At 42.5% G+C, this 22,834-nt stretch overlaps 1 protein-coding gene across 2 annotated transcripts; it reads left to right on the top strand.

Annotated features, from left to right (window-relative positions):
* Window positions 1-2,848: 2,848 nt before the first annotated feature.
* Window positions 2,849-16,230, top strand: LOC117442558 (NXPE family member 3-like). 2 transcript variants are annotated; one of them, XM_034078511.2, is made up of 7 exons: window positions 2,849-2,978; window positions 9,038-9,058; window positions 10,616-11,059; window positions 11,247-11,542; window positions 13,580-13,650; window positions 13,961-14,167; window positions 14,251-16,230. In XM_034078511.2, the coding sequence occupies exons 3-7, from the start codon at window positions 10,628-10,630 to the stop codon at window positions 14,799-14,801; spliced, it is 1,557 nt and encodes a 518-aa protein (XP_033934402.1). In that variant the 5' UTR covers window positions 2,849-2,978; window positions 9,038-9,058; window positions 10,616-10,627; the 3' UTR covers window positions 14,802-16,230. The 2 variants fall into 2 exon arrangements, with proteins under 2 accessions (XP_033934402.1, XP_033934403.1); XM_034078512.2 differs by lacking the exons at window positions 2,849-2,978; window positions 9,038-9,058 and having other exon boundaries at window positions 10,177-11,059.
* Window positions 16,231-22,834: the final 6,604 nt, after the last annotated feature.

Raw genomic sequence — 22,834 nt, 5'->3', positions numbered from 1 at the left:
TGTGTCAATGCCTATTTGTATGGACCTCTATCAGGGAATCCATCATTCTGTATCATCGTGTTGAGCCAGGCAGCACCCCAGAGGAGGAGAGTGAGGAGAGCAAAGAGCAGGAGGACATAGATTACTTTCCCCGCCCCGAGCCATCTATGTTACAGATGTTTTTAGAACAGCACCCACAACAACATACCAGAAGTCCAGTTGTGCAGACGGTATTCACCTGTGAAGATGGCACCAGCAGGAAGTGGCGTCATATTGCAAGGGACGTCATATGTTGTTTTGTTTTGTATGTCTGGCATTTGGGAAGAGGACTGACACTGGCACGTTTAGAACTGGAATGTCAGATTGGAGGCACGCACACCAGCGTACAGAGGAGCACGGAAAGAGCATCACACATTCAACCTGTGCTGAAGCTTTTTTCTTACGGTGCTCTAAAGCAGACATGGAAAGCATGTCTGCTGGCAGTCAGATGTCTGCTCATCGGGAACAAGTCCGAAAGAGACGTCAGGTTCTGGAGCGTGTGGTGGAAGTGCAGGCAGGTGGCGAATGAGGGAGCATGCTAGCTGACAACACCGTGGACCGCGGTAACTTTTTGGAGCTCATCCTTTTATTAGGAAAGTATGATGTCTGGTTAAAAGAGCATCTGGATGATTGCGTAGAGAAGAGCAAGAAATTGCACCAATCCAGTGGAACAAAAGGTAGAGGGTCTCTCATCCCCCTACTCTCCAAAGCTACTGTTAACTCCATCATAGAAACTGTTGGTCGTCTCATCAAAGAAAGTCTCTCCAGTGATGTCCAGAAGGCCGGATGTCTTCTGTTCAGCTGGACACAACACAAGACAGAACTCCTCAGGATCAGTGTTCAGTCATCTTAAGATATGTCAATGAGACGGTGCAAGAGAGGCTTGTGGTTTAGTGAAGTGCCATGCATCCACCGGACAATACTTCATGCATCTGAAACTGGACCAGGGCATGTGTGTGTAGGTAATGCAACAGATGGAGCCAAGCATTTCAAGTGCTACTCAACTGGCTTTAGAGGAGCCAGTCCTTTGTTAGTATATAAGTGCTCTGTTAGTAGTTCTATCCTCGAGGTGGAGTCCAAAGAGATGAGTTTCAGTCTGGAAGGTGTGTGAGCTTTCTGCTGTCCTGATGTCAGTGGGAGCTCGTTCCACCATCTTGGAGCCAGGACAGCAAACCCACGTGTTCCTGCTGATGGAACTTGGGACGGCCGACCTGCCTGTCAGCCTTCCATCGGGGCACAAGCTTATCTCGTGCCCTCATTGGTCATGTGCGCGTTCGTGTGTGTTGGGGGAGGGGCTCTGTGAGGAAGTCTGAAGTTGGTGCATCATGGCATGTGGCTCATTAAAGATAAGTGCCGCTATTGTCTCCCTCTGGTAGAGCTGGTCGGCCCGCCTGCAGCCGGTACACCAGGGCTGCCAACTCTCACGCATCTAGTGTGTGACACACGCGTTCACTCTCAGTCTCGCGCTCTCACGCTGCCCAAACTATTCTCACGCCAAAAACAAGATGAACCGGTGATCGTCTTTTGTTGGTTATTTACAAAGTTGAGTTGACAGCTGCTCGAGCTGTCGATCCGCTCCCCCCCCGCCCCCACCACCATCAGACCCCCCTACTAGTGCTCGGTCACTGCTCGCTTTGTGAGAGGGTTTGAAGGTCTGATTTCTAATGATTGATAGTTACACATACTTGTGGTATGTATTAGTTTAGTTTGCCCCTGGTACGTAAAAAGGATAATAATAGCGGTTTTTTTCAATTATACTGAGTTATTCTTCTTGTCAATAACCGCTATTATTCGTTTGTTTTATGGATTTGGGCCGGTCTGGGTCTGAATGCCAGGGCCGATTTGCTGTCCCAGTCCAGCCCTGCACCTGGCCTCCTATTGGTTGAGGGATTTTGACAGGATTGTTGCACAAAAGTTTAGAGCGTGCACAGAATAATTCTGAGCAGCAATATATCTGAGTGCAAGCGTACAGTTTGAGCACAAGCAGAGCCAATCTAAGTGCAAGCAGCACTATTTGAGTGCGAGGGCAGAGTTTGAGGGAAATAAATACATGAAGTATGCTCTCACATTTAAATACCACGCTCTTGAATAAAGATAGGGAATAACCCCCATAGTTACACAGGTCTCAGTCGGCACTCAAGCCTGCATTACAATAGGCGTGGCCCCACAGCTGTGAGAACTCAGCAATCAGGCGTCCATTTTAGGTAGCTCTTTCCTGCTGTGTGCACCATTTGGAAAACACCTTTTATTAAGGTCTACGTGTGAGCCTTAATCTAGTCGAGTATCAGCACGTCCATAAAGCATATTATTATTTATCCATCATTAGAAAGCACTCATTTAGGGCTCCCCAATGACCTCATACATACTGCCTTTTGATAATGAATAAGAAGTTATTCTGCATTAATTAGGAGCCTTGCCATGTCTGACACGTGTAAGGTGGCACGAGAAAAGGGTGTCATTCTCCTTTCAGTCATAGTTTATTAACAACATGCTGAATAAACAGAGTCCTCTTTCCCCCTCATTCCAACAGCTTACAAGAACACATGATAATCATGCTTTCAGTAACCAAACAACGTCACACAAGCTACAAGTGTGTGTGTGTGTGTGTGTGTGTGTGTGTGTGTGTGTGTGTGTGTGTGTGTGTGTGTGTGTGCGTGCGTGCGTGTGTGTGTGTGTGTGTGTGGGTGGGTGTGTGTGTGTGTGTGTGTGTGTGTGTGTGTGCGTGTGTGCGTGTGTGTGTGTGTGTGTGTGTGTGTGTGTGTGTGTGTGTGTGTGTGTGTGTGTGTGGTTGATGCAGGGGGCGGGGCTTGTGTGTTTGCAGAGTCAGAAACAGGAAAACAACCACACATCATCTACAGCTTCCTCGAGATCTGCACCAAAGCCTTGAATCAAACGCACCCTGAAGACCTGACTCAGTGGGTCAACACGTGGTCTGAGGACCTGTGAGGGGACGCCTGAAGGTAAATGCTCATTCAGGCTTTATTTCAGTGTAAGCTTGTTGAATATCAGACCGGATGCTGGTTCCTCCGTCACACTCACGACTAAGATAAGAAGAAGTGTTACTCACTGAATTCATCCTAAGCGTCTTCAAACTTTACATTTTAAAATCTGCTTTCTCAACATTGATATTTTAACTTCAGGTCACTCTGGCACACATCATCATATCTCAAGATGATTGGAGGTTTCTGGCTCAAATGCACTTTGGGAATTACCTTTCCCTTTAAATGTAAACATCTCAAACTGAAACCTTATGAGATTCTTTACAAATATTAAAAGCAAACAAATATTTCGTCCCGCAGATTAAACCTGGCGACTTTAGTGCTGATTGAAGCTGCTTTACATTTTTAAGGGGGACTCTGAAACATCTCCAGGAACTACACAGTAAAAATAGCTCTTGAATTGCATTTACTGCAACTTGTATTAATGTTCAATGTTGTAAAAAGGCTTGAAGATACAATGAAGTGGATACACTTATATATACATATAAATATATATTTCACAGTCAAATCTACCGGCCTCTAAGAAAGCAGATGTGGCGCTATTATGGTGGTTTATGTTCTGGTTGAATGAGTCAACGTTTCCTGATTCACTACTTCCTGTCGCAGCAGATTTGCATTTGTGTCTGTCTCCTCCCGCCTGCTGTCTGCATGTCAGCTCCCACGCTAAACTAATCCAACGCACATCAGTTCCTTTTGTGTTCCATACAATGACTTTATCTTTATCTAATTATAATTTATTCTATGATTACATTTTGTATTAACCTGGCATAAATGTGTTTTAATCCTGTACCAAAGGAATTGGTCACAGTGTCAGGCTGGAGCTGGACAATATCATGAAAGAATCATCTTTTAAAGGAAGAACATGTGTCACCATCTGTCTCCTTCTGCTCACAGCTTTCTTAATATTCTTCCAGGTGAGAACTGTGATCTGGGATCACTAATAGGGTTGACTTATTGTGAAATGTTTAACATTAGTCCGATTGTTTTAGGAGACAGGTCCTATACAGGGACACAGACAAACATGAGGGCCAGGCCCGGCTCCAGGACGAAATGACTGAGGGGGCTGATAAAAAATACGAGGGGGCGATTTTTTTTTCACAACAACGAAAAATCCCAGCAATGTAATGAATTGACACACCAAGCATTTTTCCTTCTCACTGCTCTACAATGTCTTTGCTTCTTTATTTGTATTCTGGATTGACCCCTCTCATTCTGTTCTTTTCCTCTGATCTTTAACGATAGATAGCACAGTATCAGATGGCTGCACTGTGGTTAACAGACTAACATTGATTTCCTCAATGTATAAATTGACAGGCTCTGTAATGATACCATAACCGTTTCTCCTCTATCCCTTAACTCGTCTTCCTATCAGATTTACTATCTACTCTATATCAGGATTAAAAAACAAATAATCTGGGGATTTTTTATTTCCAGGATTGAATGTTCAAATCAAGGCCTAAAACCTGGCATTTCATAACAAAGTGACTAATATATAAACCAAATGTAATATTAGATCAAATACTACACCAAATGGACAGTCCCCTGGTTTGTCTCTAACTGCCATGAGAAAAATCAGATCAATGTTCCAAAATCCGTCACTAGATGTCGCTCATTGTACCGATACGGTCAGAGCCGGCCCGACCCATTAAGCAACATAAGCGGCCGCTTAGGGCCCCGCAGCCACTAAGGCCCCACTAGCAAAAATAAATAAATAAATAATAATCTCAGTACACCGTCGCCGTGATAAGTGTGTTTAATTAATTGTGTTAATATGCCTAGATTGCCTACTCTCAAAGTCATGTATTATATCAATCATATAATACATTAACCGTGCTTTACCTGAACCTCATCATGACACTAGAGAGGACGGCAGGACTGACGGCAGGATTGTAATTTCCCGTGTTCAGTGAATTCCAAGGCAAGACACCACCGGACCAACCAGAGAGTTGAATGGAAATGTAATTGCTATAGCAACTCCAACAATTGGCCTAGCAACGGCTTAGCAACCCCATTGTTTTGTTATGAAAATGCATCTATATATATTTATACTAGGGCCGGGACTTTAACGCGTTAATTAAGATTAATTAATTACACAAAAATGAACGCGTTAAAATAACGCATTTTAATCGCACTTTAATCGCACTTATTTTTGCACAGCGGAACGTTTCTCACTGGATGAGTTTCAGGCGTACCGATTATACTGGAGCACCAACTAACGCATGGGACTTCAAACAACAACAAACCACGGTGAACAATAGTCAAACATGAACGAACAAGCTGATGCGACCGCTTTGGTCGGCCCCGTGGAGGGGACATTTTGTTTTAAAAAACGGACGGATGGAAGCGTCGATAAGAGCACGGTTGTGTGGAAATTATGCAAAAAAGAATTTGCATATCACCGCAGCACATCAAGCCTGAAGCATCACCTAAATGCAAAGCATGTAGCAGCTAGCGTGGACGTTAGCCCGACTCCGAGTGCAAGGAACCACACCCTGACTCAACCCACACTCAACCAGACGACTGGTTTCAGGGCCAGGGTAAGTAAGTCCACGTCTGATGCGGCTTTCACACCAGCGCTTTTCAGTTTCTAGCTCCGAGCGGGAGCTTTTCTGGTTCAGCTCCGGTTTCCCTTTTCAGCTCCCGCTCTGTGCACACCGCCCACTGGCGCCCCAGAGCTGCCCTTGCTGCGTCATGACGTCACCGTTTACATCGCTGATTTGCCCCCCAACGGCAGCCATTACGGCGCTCACAACAACAACTGCGTCGGGTCGATGATCGTGTTGCTTTTAATCACACGAAGCCAGAATAAATTGAATAACGACTTCTCCAACCTTATACTTTTCTCCAGAGTGCCGTGGTTCATTGTTTATTAATGTGTTTCTGCAGCATTTACCGACCGCTGCAGTGCTGGCTGCTCTTCCACGGAGTTTATTCTCCCGTTAGCTCCCGGTTAGCTCACACTGCAGCGGCCGCTCTAAAGTATTCACTGTCCGACTCACACAAGCAGCTGATGCATATCCCCAGTTCCCTTAGCCTAAGTGAATGTGTGTCTGAATTGACGCTGTTTGGTATCACAACGCTGTTATGAAAGTTTCTCTGGTATAAAACGGGTGATGTTACCATAGCAACCGAAGCTAAACTGACTACTTGCACCCGATAGCTGCAATAATACAAAACAACACGTCTGCCTCTCTCCACAATGATCGATAACAGTGAACGGATGGTCAAAGTAAGGCACAAATAAACAGAATCACACGAAGCCTGGTTAGTGTTGCCTGACTTTATAAAGTGTGTTTATAGGCACTACTGCTTGTAGGCAGGCATAACAGTCGACCCATGGGAGGTGGGTTTAGTTTCCTGCACGCCTCGACGTAAGAGAGACGTAAGCGACGTCGCCTCTTAGCTCCAAAGCTCTTGCCTCTGGACCGACAATTTTTTGGAGCTGGAAATGAAGCGGATTCCGGAGCTAAGAGCCGGCGCAGCTCCGGTGTGAACTGGAAAACCCGGCGCTTTTCAGGCTCTAGCTCCGAGCCGGAGCTGAAAAGGCGCTGGTGTGAAAGGGGCATGAGAGGATAACCAGCTCCCTGCTCACTGGACTGCACTCGACTGCAGACCACTTGGAGTAAAATCCATGTGAAAATTGCTTCTCACTGTTCTCAGGTCAAATATGTATATTTGATTAAAAATGCGATTAATTTCGATTAATTAATTACAAAGCCTCTAATTAATTAGATTAATTTTTTTAATCGAGTCCCGGCTCTAATTTATACACATTCTCGCGAGATCTATCAGGGGTCGTTGTAAGTTAAAGCGTGAACTGTTACTTGGCTAATGTTGTTATAATTCTCAGTATGTGAACACAGATCGAAAATGGAAAGATTTTTCTCAAGTCAGTCAGCGTAAACGGACATCCGTGTGTGTGTGTGTCTGTCTGTTTGCGGTGTGGTTAAATGCCACAGCATGCCAGTTGAAACAGTGAACGATCGCTATTGTGTACTTGTATGCTTAGGGTGTAATGATATTACATTACATGTCACTTGTTAAACACTTTTATCCAAAGCAACTTACATACTCAATACTGTGGGAAATCCCCACAGGAGCAATTTGGGGTGAAGTGTTTTACCGAGGGACACAGCGACATGCTGACTGCAGTGGGGTTTGAACCTTGATCAGAACACCAACACTCAACCCACTGCACCACACGCCTATAATACAAAAATATTGTAGGAGCACAGAAACAGTGTTCAAATTCTGCTTTTATCAACTTATGTTGGTTGTGCTTACCTTGCAAAGTAATGTTATAAGTGTCAAAGGAATGTTTTAATGTAAATATTAATGATATTATTGTAGCGTGTCCAAGTTAATAGTTATGTCAGTTATCAGATGTGCACAGTTTAGTACATTTGTAAAGTTATTTAGGCAATGTTGTTTGTGGGAGTTAGTGAGAGACCGCCCCTTCCAGGTGTGTGTGTGCGTTTCCCGGTGTGTGTGGAGGGAGTACGAGATGGTAGGAGTTGTGTTCGAGTGTGGGGAAAAGTCATAATGAGTGTGATTGGTTCTGTACGGCGTGGCTGTGGCCGTCAATAGGCCCACCAGAAAATAAAGAGAACGTTTTCGACATTGAAGGCTCGTGATCTGTGATTTTGAATAGTGGTGAACGCTACAATATGAACAGGCTTGTGCTTGGCCCACTGGTATTGTTTGTTTATTTATTTTGAAAATTAACTAGCAACGCCGTGCTGTCATATAGCAACTGCTAAGCTACTGCAGCAAAAAAATCCTGGTGCCGCCCATGCTGCCTGCCCACATATCTGATCTAAACATAGTGACGTGTTTTGAGGGAAATAATTATTTTAAGTTATTTAATAATTGTGACATTTATTTAACTTTTCGATGGATGAATGATGCTCAAAGTGAGGGGGCAAAGAATACAACTGAGGGGGCAATGCCCCCTTTTGCCCCCTTGTGGCGCCGGGCCCGATGAGGGCCCTGACCAATTTGCTGCCCTAGGCAAGATTTTATCTGTCAAATGCATGCATGTGCACGGTTGTGGCATGACCACCAAAACAGAAAGATATGGACACAAGATGTGTGCAAATGTATTTAGTATCCTATCCATTTGAACATGATTTAAGTGTGGGGGGGGGTCCTCACCTCCTCTAGGGGGGTCCGCGGGCATGCTCCCCCAGGAAGATATATTTTTTTCTTGATATGGAAGTTAAAAGCATTCTGGTACACTTTGAGAGCAACATTAGGAAATCTATGGAAACATCTCTCAACACCCAGATGAAATAGAACTGTAAGCAGATTTTCTTTTTCTTTATGGACATTTTATATTATTCTTGTTTATTAATAACAAAAAAAATGTTACTGTCATATAGTATGTTTTTCATCTATTCTCTTATTTTTGTATAACTATAATGATCATATAGAGGTGTACCTTTACCTCACTGAGCTGAGGTTATCCGAGCCTCTCAGTCTTTCAGGAGAGAGCTCTCTAAAGCTCTCCCCTCGCGGCCGCTTACACAGTAAATTCCAATGTTAATAAAAGCACACAGAAGCTGTATAGTTTGATTAAATTTAAATTAACACTAATACAAAATTAAAACCTATAATTGCACACTAAAACCATTATTTCAAAAAAAGAACTATTTCACATAAACCTCTGGTTTGTACTGGGGCTGGGGCGGTTCAACTTGATTTGGGGGGGGGGGTGTGTGCGCCGTATGGGCGCCGTACGTAATATAGGCGTAGTTCTGTTTAGTATAAGATAATAAGATGTACTTTGTTGATCCAAAATCAGGGAATCATGTTGTTATGAAATTTAAAAAAAATGCACCCTTAGCATTCGCCTATATGCTAAGTGAATGCTAAGGGTGCATTTTTTTTTACATGTAATGTAATATAGTTTAATGAATAGATCATATAAAATCCATAAAATTTCAATTTCTGAACTGCAGGAATGAATTGAATTCCAGAAAAGTTTTATATTTGGCTAAAACTAATCTTTCCTTTTTCAGCTAAACATATGGGACACATTGGTGAGTTATTTGTGGATGTGTGTTGTGCTTGAGCCATCCACAGTGTATGTTATATGTTTGAGTGTAATGTGTTAGCACAGGTGTTGTTGATTATATTTTCTGCTCAAACCAACATTAAAGTGCACACATACGGAGAACATCAGATCATTTATCTATAACCACAGTCGAGTTGATGGCAATTGGACGAGGCATTACAGGGGACAGAAGAGATGCAAATCCAAAGGATTATTCTTTGTTCGAATTTAAGTTCAGCAATAATGCCACTTCATTACATCTCATCGTAGGCAGGATATTGTGAATGACATTCATGAAACACCATAAAGATTAAGAAATAGAAATATCGAGATAACATTTATGTGGATAACATCATACAGAGGAATGAAGGGAAATGAACATGTGACACATTAGCCGCATTCACACTGCGGTACTTTTCCCACAAAGGTTCATGCGAACTTAGTTCATGATCGCGTTCACACCAAAAAGAGCCGGTACTAAAAGTAGTTCATGCGAACCTTTTTACCCGCTCGAAAGTAGCAGGGACTTTCGAGCGGCTCTTTTTTGAGAAAAGAGCTATATTCCTGATTGGCTGGGCGAATTGCAAACCACGCCCCGTAACACTCCCAAAAAGTTTTGTGAAGCCGCCATTTTATTATCCTCGCATTAGCATTATTAGCATTAGCATTATTAGCATTAGCATTAGCCCAGCGCAGAAACGCAGAGAGACTAACTTATGGCAACACAAAATAAAACATGGGAGCGGTGGAGATGAGGAGGTGTCGGCGTTCTGGTGATTTACTCGGAAGGCTTCAGTAGAAGCTGCTGGGAGTCCCAGCAGCTTCTACTGAAGCCTTCCCCAACTCCGGGGACTTCCGGCCGGGGACTTTGGGCGGCAGTATACGCCGTGAAGTGGGTTGCGGCCTGCCAGTAAACCCAAAGCAGAAGAAGAAGAAGTGACGTCAGCGGCTTCATTTGCCTAATCCTCCCCCAGGGACTTATTCTGGTGTGAACGCGATCTGTACTTAGTTCATGAGCACTAAAGAGTTCTCATGAACTAAGTTCGCTTGAACCTTTGTGGGAAAAGTACCGCAGTGTGAACGCGGCTATTGGCCAAGCAGTCTCTTAAACATGAGTAAATAATCAACATTGCAATCAGTAAATCTAAGGCAAATAACATAGTGAAAAATAGAACATCATTAAGGAGTGGCAACACAATTGGGACAAAAGAAACACAAGAAGACACCTATATGCACTGCAGCCAAAAATCAGTAAGGACAGTTAAAAGAACCATCAATTTGGATAATGTGTTATCAAGGCTTGGATTAGGACATACTAGACTGAACAAAACATGACACTATTCATAAGGAAAACATCTATCTGGATTATATGAACACTGCCAGGTTGAGGAATCCGTAGAACATGTAATTCTGCAGTGTGCCAAATACAGTCAAGAAAGAGAAACAACTTTTCTTATCAACCCCCTTAACAAATATTCATAGATTTGCTGCATTTGTTTGATGTATCTACGTAAACTTCTCTCTGTCTCTCAACCCCTTCAAGTTTCAGCCTAAAATGAGCTCCACCATCATCTACCCGAAAGATACTACTGAACCTCTCAAAGTCCGCAGCATCTGCAACCTCCCACCATTGTCCCCTAAGGATGCTCTGGAGGAACGCCTGCTACTAGAATCTGTTGCTTGGCCTGAAACTCCTGCATTGCCATCTCCTATTTCCCTGGAGCTGACCAGTGATCCAGCTCACAGCTCTTTCACCATTCTCCCAGCGAGAGGAGGAGGACAGTGGCACGTAGGGGATCAGCTGGAAGTTAGCATCATCATCTCTGACTTCAAGGGACAACCCAAGAAGTCTGGGGGGGACTTTTTATTGGCCCGGCTGCACAACCTAACGCTTGGTGCAGGTGTAGCTGGGAAAGTGGTGGACCATCTCAATGGGAGCTACTCTGCTCTCTTCCCTTTACTCTGGGAAGGAGCAGCTCAGGTTGAGGTGATGCTTTAAACTATCTTTTTCCATGTGATTTTGCTTTAGGTGTGTCATTTGTCTTCCAACTGATTACTCACAAAGCCCCACCCCCTTTTAACTAATGTTGATACGACTTTTTATTTCAGACAAAAAGCAGTCTAGCCACCAATTGTACATTTTCAACAACATCTCCTGTTTTCTACCCAATCAGGTGAGGCTAGTTCATCCCAGTGAAGGTATCACAGTGCTGAACAGGTTGACGAGTGAACAACCTGACAGGGTATTTTTCAAAAGCCTCTTTAGCTCAGGCTCACGCTCTGAAAGCACCATCTGTAACATCTGCCTGCGTCAAACCAAGCAGCCAGTCTGTGACTTCACCGACCCTCGAACCGGCGGTCCTTGGTTCTGCTACAAGCCAAAGAACATGAGCTGTGATGCAAGGATCGCCCACAGCAGTCCAGGATACAATGAAAGGCTCAAGGCCAAGGAGGATGAGCTCTTTCAAGGGTAAGGAAGCAAAGAGACTGGTCATTTGTGTGACTTCTTATAAATACATACATCGTGTGTTACCTATTTATCTCCTTGGCTTGAAGGTTCAGAAGTTTGTCAGTACAGGCAGTTTAGATTCAAAGTAGGGGTGTAACGGTTCACAAACATTTCGGTTCGGTACGTACCTCGGTTTTTAGGTCACGGTTCGGTACGTTTTCGGTACAGCAGAAAAAATGATCACAACACATACAACTTTTTTTTTTTTTTTATTATTATTAAACTGTGAATAATGTATTCACTCAAATAAATACAAAATATAATAAAATAAACATTAAGGTGCAGCATTTCGATGAACTTAAATCATCTGTATTTGAACTTTACTGTACTAGTACTCACAAAACATACAATATTTGTTTTGGGTTTTTAATTATTATTAACCTCTTCTACACCGCACCCCGATACCTGGGAGAAAAACGCGTCATCTGCAGGAAACAGTGTCTGAGGGCATCTTAATATTCAATAAACTATGAATGTTTTATATCCATGTAACGGGAAGAAACTCAGCTAACTGATCTTTTTTTTTTTTAAACCACAAAGCTAGTGCTGATCCTATGAATTAGCCATGAGCAAAAAATGCTAACGGAGTGTTGCACAGAAACTCTCTCATAACACCCTTATTACTTATCGTAGCTGCACGTCCAACCCATCGATCTGATCGTGAGATGACACATAATCGATGGGTATATACATCATCACTCCATGATAAGAACTCGCGAAGCTACTAACAAGAACAGGCATAAAAACATGTGGCGCTATGTAGCTAAACACGGCAAAATGGCTCACCTCGGTTGTTGTCTGATCAAAAGTTTGTCTTCAATGGCATTAAAACGATAAAAACGCTGCTGAAGTTAATCCATAGGTTAATCCAATGTGTCTGTGTCCCTTTGAAAAGATTTCTGATAATCCATAAGCAATAAACCTGCTTTTCCGTTTCCAGATGTCAGAGCGAGAGATAGGTTCACTCTGATGCAAACCTGCAAGCGCGAGGCCCCCACGTTTTTTTTTTTACCATGTGTGTGAGCGGGGAGATTCCCCTTCGATTCTATTGGCTCTAACGGTCAAAAAGTGATGTCAATCACCAAAATCGACCAATGGGTTCCAGAGAAACGGTAAAACCCCCATTTCCACCCAAATCACCTCAGAGGTGGAGTTTCTTTTGCTAAACCTCTAAAAAGGTCAAATGTCACTTGTTTTGCATCAATCTTGATACAGGGTACTTAAATGTTGTACGTTGGATTCCTAAAGCTTTTAGTCTTCCAAAAAGACTAACTTTACTTCCAAAAAGTTGTTCACGTTCTCAATTTTTTACGTTTAACGTTATATTCGTTCGGTACACGTGTATCGAACCGAAGGGCCCATACCGAATATTTTCGGTCCGAATACGTATACCGTTACACCCCTAATTAAAAGATAATATAAATGTAACCGCTCAATTATAGTTGACCTTCATGTTTGATAGGATATAAATCTGGATTTTCTGTTTCAATTTGATAATGTTGTTTATCTGTAAACATCTACCCATGTCTGTACCTCCTCGGAGAAGTAACCTTTCTCTCATTCTCCCAGAGGTTCTTCTATTTGTTTCCTTTAATCCCTCAATTGTGCGTTTTGTTAGGGAATTTTTCCTTGTGCGCTGCGAGTGTGTGAGGGCGTTGTGTGACCAGAATACACTCTGTAAAGCAAATGAGACAAATATGTGATATTTGGATTATTTGATCAATTCATAGTATTTATAGAAAGCTTTGGTCAAATACAAATTATGCCGTAAGGCTTAGTTCTAAGGTGTGAACCTTCCAAGTTCACACGAGGACAAGGTAGGGTGGCAAAAGATGCAGCAAAAGACCCCTTATGTCAATATAATGAAGATAAGATACAGCATGAAAAGTAAAGTAAACGGTTTACTCCAGGGAAACCTCCATGCCATTCCACAACCACATGTAGAAAAGCTGCATTTGGGATATTAATGTTTATTGTATTGCTTGTGCTTTTCTTCAGTCGTGTCAACTTGAAAGTCTGCATTCCGACTTCAGGACCTGCCGGTGTCACTGTTTTACCAAAAAAGGAAGGTAAGGAATGCATTTATCACTGAATTCACGATCTAATGTGCTCCATGTCCAGATGATGAAAGTGTAGGGGTAGAAAAAAACAAGTCTTTCTTTTGGGATCATTCTTCTGTTGAGAGATGTATTTAACAGGAGCAAAGGGAGCATGGAGCTCTCAGCTCAAACTTTGAATAACACGGCACAGCTGTTGCAGTGTCTAGTGTCTCAGGAGTAAGGCCATGACATGTTCATGCATTCAGTCTATATCTTGATTTGGTTAAGGTCAGTAACAAACGTAAAACAAGTCCCTTATTATCCTTCAACTTTCTCTCAGGTCAACCAGAGGTGGAGAGCAGCATTGTGAACTTTCAAGCCTCTGGCTATTACTACCAGGGTTTATGGCGAGCACTAGATGGCACCAAGGTTCGCCAATTCCCCAGCGCATCTGCCATCACTCAGTGTCTAAAAGGCAAAGTGGTCCACCTGTATGGAGACTCTACCATCAGGCAGTGGTTTGAGTTCCTCATCGCAGCACTACCAGGTAACTAATCCACAGGGATTTCTGGCAACAGTTTCCTTATGTTCACACAGCATCTTATTCTGTTTCCTCTGTAATGCCTTTAGATCTTAAGGAGTTTATCCTGGGCAGCTCGAGGCGAAATGGACCTTTCCTGGCCTTGGACTATGAAAACAAAATCATGGTGACTTTCTGCCTCCATGGTCCTCCTCTCCGTTTTGAAGGCTCAAATGAAGACATTCGTTACATTGCCAATGAACTAGATGACTTAATCGGGGCTCCCAACACTGTTGTCGTTTTTGGCATCTGGGCTCACTTTGGTTCTTTCCCCATCGAGGTGTACATCCGGCGGCTACAAAGGATCCGCAGGGCGGTGGTGCGGCTGTTGGACAGGGCTCCAAAAACGGTGATCATCATCAGGACTGCAAACCCCAAAGAGTTGCGGCTTAGTGTGGTGATAAACAACAGCGACTGGTTCTCGGTGCAGTGTGATATAGTGATAAGAGCCATATTTAAAGGACTGAATGTTCATCTGATTTATGCCTGGGAGATGGTCCTTGCTCACCACCTGCCAAACGACCTGCACCCACAGCCTCCTATTATTAAGAACATGATGGATGTTCTCTTCTCCTACACATGTCCTCAAAAGGACGGCTAGATAATAATAATAATAATAATAATAATACATTTCATTTATCAAGCACTTATTCAACAATTACACCAATTGTAGTGTATATTATATTCTTTGCAAGCTCTTGCGGGCCACATAAAATGAGGTCGCGGACCAATTTTGGCCCACGGGCCTTGAGTTTGACACCCCTGGTCTAAACAATCGATTGATGTTTTCAAATGTTTTTTTAATAAATGAAGCTCAGCTCAAGTTATTTCAGGAAGGCTGGGTATATATATATATACATTCACTCCGCAGCTGCATATAATCAGCTCATCACGGCGTTCATTACATTTCACCTCATTCTCCAGCAGCCAATCACTATGCTGCAGCCAAACTTTAAAATAGTTATCCTCTCTCCTGCAGTCAGCTGTGATTTCAGGTTTTCAGGTTCAGAACCTTTTTCCTCTCAAGGGCCATTTCAATTTTGTCAACATCCTCCGAGGGCCGTACAGATTATTGACCTCTGCTTAAAAAACCTAAAATCACAGCCCATTCATTTGGCCTTTCTTTCATGCTGTGCAAAGAAAAAGCAACCTCTCAATCCAGATATCTTACCATGACTCACGTATGCATGCACGGTGTGGCGTGACCACCAAAATAGAAAGATATGGAAACAAGATGTGTGCAAATGTATTTAGTTTCCTATCCATGTGAACATGATTTAAGTGGGGTGGGGGAACCTCACCTCCTCTAGGGGGGTCCGGGGGGGCATGGTCCCCCGGGAAGATTTTCTTTTAAATGTTGAAGTTAAAAGCATCAATCTGGTGCACTGAGAGCAACATTAAGAGATCTATGGATACATCTCTCAACATCCAGATGAAACAGAACTGTAAGCAGATTTATTTTTCTTTATGAATATTTTACAAATCACTCCCCTTTCAAACTGTATTCTTTTTTATTAATAATTTTTTTTTTTACTGTCATATAGTATTTTGTACCCATCTGTCTCAAACTCAGACACAATAAATATTTCTGATTCCATCCATATGGCTAACATCATACTTACAAATGTATAAAATGTCTACATTTTCATTTGCTTGTTCTATATTAAACTGTCTTGTGTGGGTTCAGAGGAACGTGTGATGGTCTTCGGGGTAACGATGTGTTTCCTCTGGTCTCCTGTGGTGCCTTGTATCCTCTTTGAGCAGCGTCAGTGTTTGCTGCCATGAACTGATTCTGAATCCAGTTTGAAGCCACATGTTTCCCACATGCAGTGTGGTATGCAACAATCAGACATGTTCTCTTTGTTTTGATTCAAAAGATGACGTATTGTTTTTATAATGGTAGGAAACATCTGAAAACCAATTGCCTTCCTTAGCTTCCTCTTCAATAATACTGTAATGTTATAAATGTAAAACTGTGATCTTTTTCTTCTAATGTTTCTGAATATTTTGAATAAAATCTTTTCTTTTTATTCTGAGGCTGAGCTTTTGTTTTGTCATAGAGTAAAACTAGCAGCAGAATCACTTCACACATCTTCTAACTCATCTTATTTCCACATTTATTTATTATGTTAATGTATTTATTCATACATATATTTATACATTTGTGTTTCTATCAGTTTATACTTATGCCATGTTCTGTCCTCCATACTAACCCCTCCACCGCTGCTCAATCCACCTTTAGTTCCACATCAGTTATTAGATTGGGTTCATCACAGATTATTAACCCTTAAATGTATAAACCCTCCCTTTGAATCAGTGATGAAGATAAGGGAGGCCTCAGGTTGAGCAGCAGGTGAAGTCAGGTGATGCAGACTCTCTGATGGAGGGCTTGATAAAACACTCCCCCTCCACACTTGTTGGTTTGGAAGTGCACTTAACGGGTTCCTATTGTACTATTTATAGGAATATATTATAGGTCTCAGATATAAAAAAACATGTCTCTGAAGGGTTTTGCTAACCCTCTGGTCCCCCCCCCCCCCCTCCCCTCCCCTCCCCTCCCTCTCTGGTAGAGTAGCAGATTAATAACCTGCAACACAAACAGCTTCCTGTGCACGGATGGCTCTGCATTCGTGTGTGGGTCTTTTGAGACTCCCCTGACGGTCAGCCGATTCGTACTTATAATTTTTTATATCTATAGCTAATCAGATGTCTCCTCAATTCTAAGCCAATCACATGAGCGCGCCCCCACGAGGGTAGATTTCTTGCGTTCATGACGTAGCGCTTCATGTACGCATTTTTGCCATATCCGGAGCTGACAGCTCCATGGAGCCTGCCTGCAGGCGCTGATCTCAGGACACCTCCACTCTCAGTACAGCGCCACTTTCCGAACAGGAAATGCACGCAAATACAAGCCTTTATATTATTAAGGTACAGCGCCACTTCCCAAACCATTGATGAATGCTTGTGTTCACAAAAACGGCAGGCAAAACCGTTTTAAATGTGTGTTTCATGTGTGGCGAATACAGCTGCTTTATTTATGTCTGTATGAAGTTGTTGTGAGTGTGGAGGGAGCAGCTACAGGTTAGCTTCGCCTAATTGATCAGTGCACTACGAAGCCAGTGCTAGACTGGCTTGTAATGTTTAATTGAACTATTCATATTTTAGAATGCACTGTAACTTTTATCCATGTATTTTTCCTTAATGTTTATTTTATTAGCGTTTCTTTTTTAATGTAAACCACTTTGAATTGCCTTGCGTTGAAAAGTGCTATATAAATAAACTTGCCTTGCCTAGACTGTCAATGGGGGAAGCCCCGTCGGTCATATCGGCCGATATTCACTCTTGATAGTTTGATCGGTGCTCTCTATAAAGGCCGATCAGGAGAGCTGGATCTGATCGATATGGACATAAACGCGAGTGAAGTGTAACCGGACGCGAGAGAGGGATCAGATCAGCTGCTGAGTCTGACCGAGACACGCAGCTCTGCATATTCACCTGAAGCTCCGCCCTCTGTTTAGCGAGCTGACCGGACAGCGCAAATTGCGTATATGAAGCGCTACGTCATGAACGCAAGAAATCATACCCTCGTGGGGGCGCGCTCATGTGATTGGCTTAGAATGAAGGAGACATCTGATTGGCTATAAATAGAAACAATTACAAGTACGAATCGGCTGACCGTCAGGGGAGTCTCAAAAACCCACACACGAATGCACAGCGATCCGTGCACAGGAAGCGGTTTGTGTTGCAGGTGCAGGGGATTTAAATGGAAAACAAATATGTGAGGATCAAAAATACACATGTAAGACTTTTTTCTGTATTTGGATTTTATTTACATGAATATGAAACGGAACACATTTGTGTGTGCATTGAAAAACACAAGTGTGGATCCTTCTGTGTGCATGAGTGTATTATGAGACTATTCTGAGCCCATACTTATCAGCACCGGAGCTCGGTATCGGAGACGGCCTAGATATTAACGTTGTTTGTATCAAAGTTAGATTCCTTTTCACAGTGGTTATTCCGTAGAAGCCTGTTGTCATTTTTATCAGATCTAATGAAGGTAAACAGAGCCAGACTATGCGTAACCGACACTGCTCTGTGCGCCCTCCTGCACAAATCTAGTCGTGTATCATTCTTTCTTTGTAGAGGCTCTACATGCTGCAGGGATTTCATTAAGTGAAGGAGCTTATTATACCTTAAAGCAGCTTAAGGCAGCAAAGACAGTAAGAATCACGCACGTAATGTCATAAACCAATTAGGGATGCATATTTTACGATACCGATACCGATACTCAACAGATATGTATCGGTTGAAAATGTATCATTACATTACATTTAGCTGACGCTTTTATCCAAAGCGACTTACAATAAGTGCGTTCGACCAACAAAATACAAACTTGAAGAAAACAGAATCATAAAGTACATCAGGCTTCATAGCGCTAAAACAAGTGCTACTCAACTGGCTTTAGGTAAGCCAGTCCTTTGTTAGTTTATAAGTGCTTTGTTAATAGTTCTATCGCTCGAGGTGGAGTCGAAAGAGATGAGTTTTCAGTCCGGAAAGTGTGTAAGCTTTCTGCTGTCCTGATGTCAATGGGAGCTCATTCCACCATCTTGGAGCCAGGATAGCAAACTCACGTGTTTCTGCTGATGGGAACTTGGGTCCCCCTCGCAGCGAGGGTGCAGCGAGCCGTTTGGCTGATGCAGAGCGTAGAGCACGCGCTGGGGTGTACGGTGTAACCATGTCCTGGATGTAGGAAGGGCCAGATCCATTCGCAGCATGGTACGCAAGTACCATTGTCTTGAAGTGGATTCTAGCAGTTATCAGAAGCCAGTGGAGGGAGCGGAGGAGCGGCGTGGTGTGGGAGAATTTAGGAAGGTTGAAGACCAGACGAGCCGCTGCATTCTGGATAAACTGCAGAGGTCGGATGGCACATGCAAGTAGACCAGCCAGGAGGGAGTTGCAGTAGTCTAGGCGTGAGGTGACGAGAGCCTGGACCAGAACCTGCGTGGCTCTCTGGGTCAGCTGGGGACGCGTCCTCCTGATGCTGTAGAGCGTGTATCTGCAGCAGCGGGTTGTAGCAGCGATGTTTGCAGTGAAGGACAGGTTGTTATCTAGGGTCACACCCAGATTCCTTGCAGTCTGAGTCGGGGAAACAACAGAGGGGCCGATGTTGATAGTCAGGTCAAGAGTGGGACAATCTTTTCCCGGAAGGAAAAGCAGTTCAGTTTTGTCAAGGTTGAGCTTGAGATGATGAGCAGACATCCACTGAGAGATGTCAGCTAGACAAGCAGAGATGCGTGCGACGACCTGGGTCTCTGAGCGGGGGAAGGACAGGATCAATTGGGTGTCGTCAGCGTAGCAGTGGTATGAAAAACCATGCGGGCTAATGACTGATCCGAACGAGTTTGTGTACAAGGAGAAGAGGAGGGGACCAAGAACAGAGCCCTGAGGGACCCCTGTAGTTAATTGACAAGGGTCGGACTAGGACCCTCTCCAAGTAACCCTGTAGGTGCGGTCTTTGAGGTATGAGGTGAGGAGGGAAAGTGCAGAGCCTGAAACTCCAAGTTCTTGGAGAGTGCGAAGGAGGATCTGATGGTTCACCGTGTGGAATGCAGCAGACAGGTCCAACAGGATGATGACAGAGGAGAGGGAGGCTGTTTTAGCAGTGTGCAGTTCCTCAGTGACAGCAAGGAGGGCAGTTTCTGTGGAGTGACCTGCCTTGAAACCAGACTGGAGCGGATCCAGAAGGTTGTTCTGATGGAGATAACAGGAGAGTTGTCTAAAGACAGCGCGTTCAAGTGTTTTAGACAGGAACGGGAGGAGAGAGACAGGCCTGTATCATCCCACAACTACGCCCATGAAGCGCTTTACGATATAGTTAACATGTCAAATGAATATTAAATTCAATTGTGGGACTTCTTGGACCTTTTAGTACTGAACAAACAATGAAAAATACATAACAAATATGAAGAAAACCGATTATGGAATATCTTTTATAACACCCGCCATCAGGTGTGCCGCGTGAATAGCACATCTTGTCAATGCAAACAGACCGTTATAGCACCGTTATAATTAATGTTAAACCTGAGATTTGACTAGAGAACAAATAAATAATAGAATAAAGGTCATGAGATCTCGGCATTGCACAAACAAACAAATCTCATCTTTGAAAACAAATCACACCACAGTTCATTTGTGGGACTTTTACCTTTCTAGTATAGTACAAACAATGAAAAACAATGAAAAATACATACACCGAAGCCGGTGCAAGGCGCGCGACCTGATTGGCTGGCGGATGTCAACAATATGGTGCAGCCCACACTCCACAGTGACTCGTGGAGTTTCACGTCGAAATTGACATCCTAATTTGACGGTTTGGGCCAGAGTTTAAGGATATTACGGCTCACTTTTAAAATTAATTTTTAAAAAAAGTCCTCCTGGACTAGGGGTACAAAGGGAAGTGACAGAAATATAAAATAATCGGGAGAGAGAAAAAAGAGAGGAAATTGATTGCTGAAACCACAAAGTGATGTTTTAATTAATAAAAAAGTAATAGAGGCTCACCAGCCAATTTGCAAAACAAACTTAAGGTAAACTAGAACACTAAGACTTTCTTACCTTAATCTCCCAAACTATTCTAAGGTAAGGCCATACTCTCTAATACAGTAGGCCTATTTGGGGTTTCATTGTATTGGTAACATAACACAAAAGGTTGCCTTTAACCTAATATCAATGTGTATTCTTTTTAGGTACTTGCATATACTCTGACTATTTCAATTGTTATTCTACTTTAAACTTCTCGAGAAGATTGACAAAAAATCCGTTTTTTAAATCATGCATTCAAAACTGCTCATAAGTGCAATAAAATATACATTAAGTACCAAAAGTAAAAAGTAATTATGATGTAGAAATTTGAGTTTATATTCAACTATATAATTATTATTGTAAAAATAGAAGACATGTTTTTAATGCTGCAGGTAAGAGTGGCTCTAATAAAATGACTTTATCTTTTTCTAATGATAATGTATTATATGATTACATTTTGAATTAACGTGGCATACATGTGTTATCATTTAATCCTGTACCAAAGGAAGTGGTCACAGTGTCAGGAATCATCTTTTAAAGGAAGAACATGTGTCACCATCTGTCTCCTTCTGCTCACGGCTTTCTTAATATTCTTCCAGGTGAGAACTGTGATCTGGGATCACTAATAGGGTTGACTTATTGTGAAATGTTTAACATTAGTGTGATTGTTTTAGGAGACAGGCCCTATACAGCTGAACAGCCACTCAATGCTTGGTGATGGAGGCCAACAACAAAAGCTGACCTTATTTTTTTATGTAAATAGTTCATACCTTTTTTGTATACACGTTCTTTTTTTGTATACACATTATTATTATTATAGCATATTCGCCACACTTTTTGGTGAATTATTGTCCATACATGTCTTTGATTTGTACAATAAACAAAATTCAAAAAGTGATATGTCTGATCCATTGATTTTATTGAAAAAAAGGATAGGCATGTGTATTTGAGTTAAGAATATAGTCTAAACCATTTGGGTATGCACTTTCTTTATAAGAATATAGTCTAAACCACAGAAAGTACTCTGGAAAAGCTGCAGATAGAGCCATAAGAAAGGAATGCAACTGATTTAATGTGTAATGTTTTTATTAGGGCTGTCAAACGATTAACATTTTTAATCAGATTAATCACAGCTTGAAAATTAATTAATCATGATTAATAACCATTCGAACTATGTCCAAAATATGCCATTTATTTACGTATATTGTTGTGGAAATGGAAAGATAAATGAAAGAAGGCGGATATATCCATTTAACATACATTACATTTATTATAACATTGTTCTGTGTGTCAAAATGAAAGACAGCCCACACACCTATCAATCATCAAACCGTGGGGTCTTATTTCATTAGGTGTTGATTGCTATCAACACGTAATGTTGTATCGATGTATATAGAGATGTACTACAGCAAAATGATTTTCCGTCGGGACTTCCTGCAACAACACCACACCATTATCTTGATTCTGATTGGCCAGAAGACATTATCAAAGATGTTCTATTGCGAAGACGATCACTACGTGACAAAAGTTTTCAAAACTGTTTCTAGTCTTCGGTATTTCCAGACAAGTGGCTACTGAAATCAATCTTACTAACTGCTGTCTGTGCAATTTACTCAGTGCGAGTTGGCGGACTTTATTTTGCTTACTTTAACATAATTTTTCATGGTGGGGCTAAGCCATTTATTGGTATGGCTGTAGCCTACCCCAGCCATACCCTGGCGCTGCCACTGGTGGGATCTATGTATCCAAACGCCATCTCAACAACTGACCGTGCACTGCTCAGCCTGTAATTGTAGGTGTGCTGTTCATTGGTCAGTCTCCCAGTGTCCGAAAATGGTTTCATTAGCCATATTTGCATTGGATAGGCTGGGTCACCAATCAGGTAATGTCCCACATCACATCCAGAGATGGTCATTTTGTTTTGGCCTAGCAACACTCCATCACTGATAGCCACCCAAAGATTGGATTGTTTTAGCACTCCAGCATCATGTACACTACCTGGGTCGCCAACACACACATCCCAGAACATCCCCCTGCCATCAACAACAG

This window comes from Pseudochaenichthys georgianus, unplaced genomic scaffold, assembly GCF_902827115.2.
Source record: "Pseudochaenichthys georgianus unplaced genomic scaffold, fPseGeo1.2 scaffold_440_arrow_ctg1, whole genome shotgun sequence".
Taxonomy (NCBI): domain Eukaryota; kingdom Metazoa; phylum Chordata; class Actinopteri; order Perciformes; family Channichthyidae; genus Pseudochaenichthys; species Pseudochaenichthys georgianus.
The sequence above is the reverse complement of the archived record's forward strand: the minus strand, read 5'-3'. Positions and strand labels throughout refer to the sequence as shown.